The sequence below is a fragment of the Colobus angolensis genome, unplaced genomic scaffold, assembly GCF_000951035.1.
Source record: "Colobus angolensis palliatus isolate OR3802 unplaced genomic scaffold, Cang.pa_1.0 Scaffold45, whole genome shotgun sequence".
NCBI lineage: Eukaryota > Metazoa > Chordata > Mammalia > Primates > Cercopithecidae > Colobus > Colobus angolensis.
In genome coordinates, this window is record NW_012117932.1 from 4,310,173 (window position 1) to 4,320,852 (window position 10,680).

The 10,680-nt window shown below is 34.3% G+C and overlaps 1 protein-coding gene across 1 annotated transcript in view; it reads left to right on the plus strand.

Moving 5' to 3' along the window:
- SMCHD1 (structural maintenance of chromosomes flexible hinge domain containing 1) overlaps positions 1–10,680 on the plus strand; it is a 156,572-nt gene that overhangs the window by 71,365 nt on the left and 74,527 nt on the right. The window contains exons 20-24 of the mRNA XM_011957791.1: positions 2,927–3,071; positions 5,297–5,393; positions 6,830–6,902; positions 8,837–8,976; positions 9,665–9,799. Coding sequence (XP_011813181.1) covers positions 2,927–3,071; positions 5,297–5,393; positions 6,830–6,902; positions 8,837–8,976; positions 9,665–9,799 — 590 coding nt within the window. The remainder of the gene's footprint in view (positions 1–2,926; positions 3,072–5,296; positions 5,394–6,829; positions 6,903–8,836; positions 8,977–9,664; positions 9,800–10,680) is intronic.

Consider the following 10,680-nt stretch of genomic DNA (forward strand, 5'->3'; position numbering starts at 1 on the left):
ATCTCATTCTGTTGTCTAGGCTGGAGTGCAGTGGTGTGATTGCAGCTCACTGCACCTAATTTTTTTTTTTTTTTTTTGGAGATGGAGTTTTGCTCTTGTTGCCCAGGCTGGAGGGCTGGAGTACAATGGTGTGATCTCGGCTTACTGCAACCTCCGACTCCCTGATTCAAGTGATCCTTCTGCCTCAGCCTCCCAAGTAGCTGGGATTACAGGCATTCATCACCATGCCAATTTTGTATTTTTAGTAGAGATGGGGTTTCTTCATGTTAGTGAGGCTGGTCTTGAACTTCTGACCTCAGGTGATCCGCGGGCCTCAGTCTCCCAAAGTGCTGGGATTACAGATGTTAGCCACCGCACCTGGCCCTGTCTAATTTTTAAAAAACATTTTTTTGTAGAGACAGAGTCTCACTATGTTATGTTGCCCATTCTGGCCTCAGACACTTAACCTCAAGCCATCTTCCTGCCTCGGCCTCCTAAAGTGCTGGGATTACAGGCTTGAGCCACTGTGCCCAGCCTGTTCTTTCTTTCTAAAACATCTAATGTTAAGATGTTGGATTTCAGGATTGGTATATTATTTTTGTTTTTCCTACTTTCCATCTCTTGGTTTTGTTTTACTACCTTATTGGAGATTTTCTTAACAGCTTGATGTTCTATGCTATTTTTTCCTTTTTGCTACCATTTTTAGTTTCTAAAATCTCTTTTAGAATAATCTTGTTAAACAATTCCTTAAGCGTTCTCTTCCTACTTCATGAATTTAGTATCTTTATTCTCTGAGGATATTAATAATAGTTTTTTTTTTATAGCATTTTTCCTGATTCATAGTTTGTTTCCTCCATGTTCCTTTTTTTTCTCCTTGTCTTTATTAGATATTCTCTTACATAATTAGTGATTTGCTTACACTGAAGAATAGGGCACTTAAAAACTTAAATTTCCTTGGGGGAAGTTATGATACGATAATTTTTAGGTCTTGTCCCTTTGGCTTTTTCCATTCCCCAGAGTGGAGCCTTTCAGTCACCTGCTAAAAGGGTAAAGACCTAGCTGCCAGCGTTTTGGGAACCAAGCTGGGAAAGACCATTTGTGTGTGTTTGTGGGAGTCCTCACATTTAGTATATAATTTTCCATTTGATTTTCCTATTTTCAATAAACACTTTCCTATTTTCAATGACACTTTTAAATTTAATTAGTTATATTTTAAAATACAGACAGGGTCTCACTATGTTACCCATGCTGGTCTTGAACTCCTGGGCTCAAGTTATCCTGCTTTCTTGGCCTCTCAAAGTGCTGAGGTTACAGGTTTGAGCCACCACGCCTGATCAGTGACACTTTTAGTAGTGGTGTGTCTCTCACTTCTGGACCTTTTCTTCTTTCCCTAAAGAATTAACCTTCCATCTTTTGCTGGGGATGAGGAGGGTCGTTGACTAGCCCATGCGTTGAAGGATGGGGATCTGCGAAACTGTTTCTCAAACTGACTTCAGCTAACCTTGTTTTATTTCAGTTTCACTACAACTTTCTACAGCCATCCCTGAGACTTTTGGGCATCTGATAACTGTGAATCAGATTCGGTCTCTGCTTACTTTGTTGTTTGAGTATTTGATGTTCTTCGGTCTTTCTGCTAAGTCAGTTACACTTACTCATATGTTCTTTGGCTTTCCAATTCTATTACTCTCATCTTTTTTCTTGTTTACTGCTTTTATAGAGTCATTGTTACAGGGTTTTTGGAGAGAACTGATCTAAATCTAAGTAGCTGTGGTATCAAGAAGGACCACCTTGGAGTGGTTTTCTTTTTTTTTTTAATGTTTTAGGAGACTTTTTTATACATAAATCTCTGTGTTCTTTTAACACCTGTGGAACATATGTTCATAAGATGGGTTTGCTGTAGTTTAAGCAGTTTCCTGTTGATGAATCATGTTGATTGTTTCCAAGTTTTTGGCTATTAGAAACCGTAGTGCTATTTGGTAAAAAAAATTATGCTGCTTTCTGTACATATGTTAGAATCTCCTTAGCGTGATGCCGAGAAGTGGACATCCCAAAAGGCTATGCCAAGAAGTACCTTCACTTCTCACTATGAGAGTTCCAGTTGACTGCATGCTCATTCCTGGCTGAACTATATGTTTATTTAGCATAGTTGGTGGTGAAACTGCTTCTCTAATTTTTAGATTGTATACCTCTTCTAGCCATTATTGGACATTGTATGCCATCTATGAATGCTTGTTAATTTACTATACCCATTTTAATAGTTTAAAGCTGTGGTTCTCAAATTTGAGTTTGTATCAGATTCACCCGAAAAGAAACACAGCTTGCTGAATTTCACCCTGAGTTTCTGATTCAGCAGGTTTGAGGTGGGCCCTAGAATTTGCATTTCTAGTAAGTTCTCAGGGGATGCTAAAATTTCAAGACTAGAGACCACACTTTGAGAACAGCCTATTTATAGGAGGGTTTCATGTAGTCTGAATTTTCCTTATTACACATGTTGCAAATATTTTCTCGTGTGGAGCTTCTATTTAACTTCATCATATGTATCATTTTATAACTATTGAATATCGTGTTTTGCCTTTAAAGTTCTTTCCTATGAAAAGGTACAACGGCTGGGCATGGTGGCTCACGCCTGGGGAGGCAGGTGGGTAGCTTGAGTTCAGGAGTTCAAGACCAGTGTGGGCAACATGATGAGACCCTGTTGCTACAAAAAATACAAAAATTAGCCAGGTGTAGTGGTACACACCTGTAGTCCCAGCTACTCGGGAGGTTTTTCCCAAGTGGATTGTCTGCATAATATTTAATTTTTGTTGCTGATTTTAAAATGTTATTTTTAGTATAGTCTAAAATAGATTTCTAAAATTTCTCGTATAGAAATGGATCTGTTTTTGACCCCCAATGGATTTTCTGACCAATGTACTTGCTTTTCATTTCATTTTTGTTTTTGTTGAAGAGGGTAAGCCAGAGAAATTTTCATTTGTTCTTCTGGATCATCTTTTTCGTGTTGGAGTTCCATTTAATATCCCTCTGGAGTTTCAGGATGAATTTGGTCATACCAGTCAACTAGTAACTGATATTCAGCCAGTTCTTGAAGCAAGGTAATTTGAAGGATCAGTACATATTTGTCCTTTCATATTTGCTAAGCATTCGCTCTTTTTTTCAGCTTAATTTTTTTTGTGTGTAAGGTGTTCAACTTTAGTATAATTTAAAATATTAGTGAATTTTATTGTATCTGAGTAATTTAGCTCCAAGCTATCCTCTGTGACTAGTGTCATATATAAATTGCTTCACTGAAGTTTATATTTTGACTGAATTTATTGCTGAAGTTAAGGTGTTTATGTCTTACTCCATGTTCTTTTGCAAGTATGATATAATGTCTCTTAATTCATTATTTGAAATACTTCATTCTGTGTCTTTTGTCATCACTGTTTTCTCTTTTAGGGTTCTTAGTTATTGGATGTTGGACCTTCTGTACTGAATCCCCAATTTAAAAAAAAAATGTCCTCAATCTTTTTGTGTTTCTGTTTTACTTTCTGATAAATGTTCTCAACCTTCTGCTTACTACCTTTCCATTGAGTTTTTCCTTTCTGCTAACGTATTTTTAGTTGCTGTGAGTTCTTTCTGGTTCTCTGAAATTTTTTGAAGACCCTCTTTTTGTTTTATGAATGTAGTACCGTTTTCACTGATAAAACAAATGGTTGGTTTTTTTTTTTTTTTAAAGTTTTCTTTTGCCTATACAGATACTCTGTTGTCCCCAACTTAGTCGATTGCTTGTTCTTGGTCTCTAGAGATGTCTGGTTATTGGTCGTCTGCTTGTAAATAAGTAGGAGACTGGAATGCAGGTGAAAGAGTGGAGAGGCTGTTGCCTGTGAGCTCCACTGTGGGATGATCTGTCTGGAGTACATTGTTGGGGGAAATCCTGTTGGTATTTTTAGGTCTTGGGCTGGGCAGTTTCCTCAAAGAAGAATCTTCAGTCTTTTGCCTGGAGCAGGGAATGGTTTGGTTTCTAATCAAAGAACATGGCTGGGGTGGCAATTGGGGAGGAGAGGTCTCAGTATCCATATGCATTCGTTCCAGATTACCTCTTCTCTTCTTTTGAGTATTTCATTCTCATCCTCAACTTACCTCCTGTCCCTGGTTCAGAGATCTTCTGTTTTAACCTTTTCAGAGATTTATCTTTCACTCATCTGCCAGAGGCAGAGAGGAGAGATCTGGAGATCTGAGATCTAAACTTTTCATCAGTCTTTTTGCTTGTTTGTTTAAAGCTTTTCCTTTTGCCAATTCTGAACAGTACCTGGGCATTCTATAATAGAGGTTGGTTTCTAGCTTTTTCTATTTCTATTTTATGATTCAGCTTTTTGGAGACTGCTGATATTTGCCACTTGTCTGTCCTGTTTTCTAGCAGATAAGTTTGGTTGCCCTGTCTCTGCTTCCTTTCTGTTTTTTCTTTATTTTTCCCTTTAATAATAAAATAAATCCCTTTACTGTCATATTAGTGGGATTTTAAGAGACAGTGAAAGTAGGTGTATATGTTTAATGTGCCATCTTTCCCAGGGGATTTATTTTATCTTGTGTGCCACATTACATCTTTTTTCAAATGAGCTTTACAGTTTATTCTGAAATTACCTGTAAACACTTAAATTCCATTCCTCAGACAAATTAGGCTTTTCTCCATCATGGTATATTTTTTACTTTTTTCCCCTTTACCTTTGACAGAGTAAAATTTTGCCACTGCAAAGGTCTACATCTGGTCAAATCTGATGAAATTAGCTTTGGAATCAGCTTTAGGAACCATATTACTCATGGAAGTAGATTAGATGATCTTGCCGGTTTATGTCCTCATAAGCCTGTCTGTTATTATTTGGACTTTTATCTAAATTGCCATTTATTTTAATAATAGATGCCCATAAGTCTCTAAAATCCCACTGGTGAAATATTTGAAAGAATTCATGTTAAATGCTGAGGACATCCTTAAACCTGGCTTCTTTGGGTATTTCCTTTTCTTAGGCTTGTATACATGGTCTAGCATTAGATTAGGTACTACATTGTATCTTTACTAATTCAATATGTGCTATTTTAATTTGCATTATACCTGTTGTATCGTTTTCAGTGTTTAACCCATTGGCATCACTTATTAATACTTGTTGGATCAGTTTTCTTTGTAAAAGAAATCCATGGGAATTTTTTTCTGTTTAGTTCTTTATATATAAAAAAATTTTATTAGAAAAATAGACATGGCAATGTTACATAGGAAAGCAAAAACACATTTGCAGCTTACTTGTAGGCAATTGAGGGGAGTTAAAAAATAATTTTTTTTCCCCAGTGGTTTATCTTTACATTATGAAGAAATAACCAAAGGACCAAATTGTGTAATTCGAGGTGTTACAGCTAAGGGCCCTGTAAACTCTTGTCAAGGCAAGGTAAGCATTATGTATAGATCCTATGATACTTGTTAAGTATTTATTTCATATGGTAAGAATGAAATTGTAAATGAAAAGTGGAATGACCTATTTTTAAAAAACAGATGACAGTAATTGGGTTTTTAGGAATTTATCAGCATTATGCCACCTGACTTACCAGTTACATCTGTAAGAAAAATTGGCACGTTTCCTACTGTTGTTGGTTAAACATGAATTAAATATTTTTCATCTGTTCCCATTATCGCTATTTCAGTTCTTTCACATTCAAAGTCATTTTTTTGGCACAGTTATCCAGGACTGTGCTGTTTTGGTTTTTTTTTTTTTCTCTGTTTCTCCTACTGTTTCTGTCCATTTTTGAATATTTTTCTTAGAACAAAAATGACTTTAAACATACCACTTTGATATTTAGATAAAAGGAAGTGTTTGGTGAGAGATACAGTTAAGGAAGGAATCCTATGCATAGTTTGTTGGTCTAAAAAAAAAAACACGGAAGCTAAAGATAGAAACTCTAAGAAAGTAATTTTTCAGTTAGGTCTATAAAGCAGCTAATAGACTTAACTGACTAAAAGGAACACTGTAGCTAATTTTTTTTTTCAGTGTATCATTACTTTAAATATTTAAATATTTTCCCTATCAGTGTGATGTTTAAAACAGAGCATGTGTGTTTTTTTCAAGTACTGTATACTGCTTTGTATAATCAAGTCAGCAATTGAGTTCTTGATTCTTTCTGAATTCAGATTTTTCTGGAAAAAGAACTTGAAATTCACAGAAAATTTGACTTTAGTAAGATAAACTTACTAGAAATTCCTAGATTATAAAAACCTTTTTATTTTGAAATAACTTTAGAGGAAATAACTTACAAAGGAGTTCGAAGATAGTATAGAGAGGTTGCATGTAGAAAGTTCTTCCTGTTAATGTCTGACAGAACTTTATATATTTATCCACACATTGACAAAATACTACTAACAAAACTGTGGAGTTTTTTTATTGTCTCCAGTTAATTTATTTTTCTGCTCCAGGAACCAATATAGAGTACCACACTGCATTTCAAAATTTTGTGATTTTTGTTTCTTTCTACTTTACTATTTCATATGTTTTATAATGTCTATCTTGATTATGATAATTATTCAGAGGTTATGCCTTTTGAGAATAAAAATTTAAGAGAAAAATTGATCCTAAAATGATACTCCTATTTTGGAAAAGTAGGTTCTACTGTAATTCTGTTCATTTCACTGTCTGTAAGGAAGCAATATTGATCAATTTTTTTCCTCTAATATTTCTGACTCCGTATATGATAATTTTAGTAAGTATAAAATTGGTAAGTAATTTCTACAATGGTATGTAAATAAAACCAAAATATAAATCAGAATTGATGTGATAAACTACTTAAGTATGTATTTAGGACTGGGTTTAATTTTTACTGTTTTTTTCAACAGAATTATAATCTGAAGGTTACTCTGCCAGGCTTAAAAGAAGACTCACAGATTTTGAAAATGAAATTACTACCTGGTAATATTATTTCAAGAAATATTCATAATTATTTAAAGTAATATTCTTATGTTAAAGTATACTGCTATAAAGTTAGAGATTTTTGGGCTTTTAATAGTGGTATAAATCTTGAAAATACATTTAAATGTCAAATCATAGCACTAACAGAAATGACCAGTTTTTAAAAAGGAAAACATTTAGGAAGATGTTATTGACATTCTAAATATAACATTGGGAGAAAAGTTTGGGTATTGAAATTGTTTTGGGGAACTGTTTCTTGGAATATATCTATTAGGCTTTATTAGAGATGGGTCTGTTCTTTACATTTTGTTTATACAACTGTTTCATATTTTAAGAAGAAAAATTTCTAATGTTATTTTTATTAAGTTAAGGACTTAACTTGAGAAAATGAAGTTGCATTAAAGTTACATAGGATAGAATATGCTGGCTAATTTGAGAGGCAGTCTATAGTCGAGGTTCTAAGTGCATTCTGGAGTCAGCCCTGCTGGGTTAGTGTCTAGGTAAACTTGTTCTATGCCTCAATTTCTTCTTGTGTAAAATGAGATAATATCTACTCCCTTGGGGTTGTTAGGAGTATTAAATGAGTTACTACAGGTAGTCCTTGCCTTGCACAGTTCTGTAGTACTCAATGGAGGACACAGTTGCAATACGCAAGAGTTTTCATTAACACCTACTGTGCCAAGTAAGAACTGCCTACACCTGTAAAACACAGCAATGTTTAGCTTGTTAGTTTTAGCTCTGATATGAACAATACCACAACCATATCTGTGTGCATATGTGATCTTGTTACTGGTTGTAGGTAAAAAGAAACATATCCGCTATTTGCTTTCACAAATTCAAGTTGTTTGACATTTTCCTCCAGTGTGAATTGTTAAAGAATTTAGGTAGGTCCATTGGTGGAAGTACAAGAAAAAAATCATACATATCAACAAACATTCATTTATTTTAGAGGTTAGATTACTAAATAATAAGTATGGATTTGAGTAGTATATTTCTTAGTAGCTAGATAGTTTTTTTGGGGGGTAGATAGGAAGTATCATGGTATAGTGATAAAAGTCAAGGAGTTTCAAATTACAAATCAGGATTTAAACCTATGTTTGCTACTTACTAGCCTGGTGACCTGGAAGAAATACTTAATTTATCTGAATCCCAGTTTCCTTCCCTGTAAAATGGGGATGATAATAGTAATATCTTCATTAAGATTATTGTGACGTTTATGTAAAAATAATCCTTAATAAAACTTAGCACAATACTTCATATATAGTAAATAAATGAATATTAACTAATATTAGTACAAAGTATAATAAATATTTTCAGTAATTCTCTCCATATACTTGTGTTATCAGTATGTAGCATTAATTGAATTTTAAAATATCAGTGTTTATGGAACAAATCAGACTGGCTTACTGCAGAAGTATAAGCCTACTTTTCTTAATCTTAGAGGAAATTTGTGATGTTAATTGCTTATGACATCAGAGGTAGTGGACAATCTAACAAGTGAATGACCTGATCATGTCATTACAAGAACTAATTCTTTGAATGTCTAAAACATATAGTTACTTGTGCCGGAAAAATCATCATGTCATATTGGTAAATAGTTTTAATAAGCCGTTATTTTTCTTTTTGACCTTTTCCCCAGTATCTTTTAAAGATTTTAGGTGATTTCTAATGTGAATTATCACTGTGTCGTACCTTGTGGAATAAAACTTAGCCTAGACACCAAGCATTTTACACAGTTGAGATAAGTCTTGTCATGTATTGAATCTATGCATTTTGGGATGAAACCGATTAAACATGGACATTACCTATATTTTTCTTTCTTGGCAATATTTATAAAATATTGAGTCTTTAATGCTAAAGTTGTTTCTTTTGTTATTTCAGTACTTCAGTCTTTGAAACCTGAATATGTATTTCATTGTATAATTTACTCTTAGGTCAGCCTCGTCGATTGAAAGTGAAACCTGATTCCGAAATTTTAGTTATAGAAAATGGAACAGCTTTCCCATTTCAGGTGGAAGTTTTAGATGAATCAGACAACATAACAGCACAACCAAAATTGATTGTTCATTGTAAGGTAAGCTTATTGGAAGATACTTCGATTATTCTGAGTCCCTTATAGTAAGTGGCAGTGACTGTTTTAGCCACTTAATAGTAAATCTTACATAGGATTTAAGTCTGAAATGATTATTCCATGGAGGGATTTGTGGGATCTTATTGCCAATAGTTTTTTTTTTTTTTAATCATTCCTAAACCAATTAAGATGCCACCTGTGCCCAGTTTTGTAAATTCGTGGATGAAGGTTTACTCACCTCTCCTTCCTTGACTCTGTCCCTCTCATTTCACATGAATTATACATGAATAGAAAGACAAAAATGTCTTTCAAGATTGGGAATGGGCTGCTCTGCCTATGGAATAGCATTCTTTATTCCTTTACTTTAGGGGAAAAAAAAATTGGGAATGATGCTTAAATGAAGGTAGGTAAAAGACCGCAGAAAGAAAAGGAAAATCCAGTTAAGTAAAAAAGAAAAAGGATTGTGATTGAGGAAGTTGGTTTTCCTTCCAAAAGAGATAAATTTTACATAGTACAGTAGAAAATTAGTGTTTTTTGTTCAGTATTCAAGAGTTTTAGTGACTTTTACTTAGAATTTTCTTATTCATTGCCAGAAATAGTAGCTCTAGTGAATTATTTGAAACTTTGAACAATTATGGAATAATCAAATACATTTGATAGGGTCTTACATTATTTTGCATCCTTCAAATAGTTTTCAGGTGCTCCAAACCTTCCAGTCTATGTTGTAGATTGCAGTAGTTCCGGAACCAGCATTTTAACAGGATCTGCAATTCAAGTTCAGAATATTAAAAAAGACCAGATGCTTAAAGCAAGAATTGAAATACCTGTAAGTTATTATTGTTACTCATTGATACTGTATTGAGTCTTCATACAAATAGTCTTCAACTGCTTAATAACATGTTTTGCAAAATTGTTAACTTCTAAAAATGAGGTATTTGTGGTTCTTTCAGCCAAAGCAAAGCAAAGGCAATATGAAATACTATAATGACTATTTTAACATTTGTGTCAAATATTAGTCATTGTCTTGATTTTTACAGTGTCTTTTATGGTGTCTGAAACTATTACTGATTTATATTTCCCTAAAATATTTTTCTTCTATTAAAATACATAATTCTTTTGCTTTTTTTTTTTTTTTTTTTTAAGAGTTAGGATCTCATTCTGTTGTCTAGGCTGGAGTGCAGTGGCACAATCATGACTTACTGCAGCCTCCAACTCCTAAGCTCTAGTGATCCTCCCACCTCAGCCTCCCAAGTAACTGGGACTACAGACAAAGACCAATGCACCTGATTATTTATTTATTATTTATTTTTTGAGAAAGAGGGTCTTGCTGTGTTGCTCAGTCTGATCTCAAATTCCTGTCCACTGGCACTCTTCCCACCTTGGCCTCCCAAAGTGCTGAAGTTACAGGCGTGCACCACTGTGCCCAGCCCTTTTGCTTTTTATGGTTCTCATTTGTTTTAGAAAGTTTGGTAAATATCTCCATTTAAACCACCACAGAAGGACATATAAACCTTTAATATGTGTATATAATTTCCTATACACACATAGCTTTTTATTTGTATTTTTACACAAAGGGATTTCTTTTTTTTGTTTGTTTTTTTGAAACGGAGTCTCACTCCGTCTCCCAGGCTGGAGTGCAGTGGCGCAATCTCGGCTCACTGCAAGCTCCCGCTCCCGGGTTCACACCATTCTCCTGCCTCAGCCTCC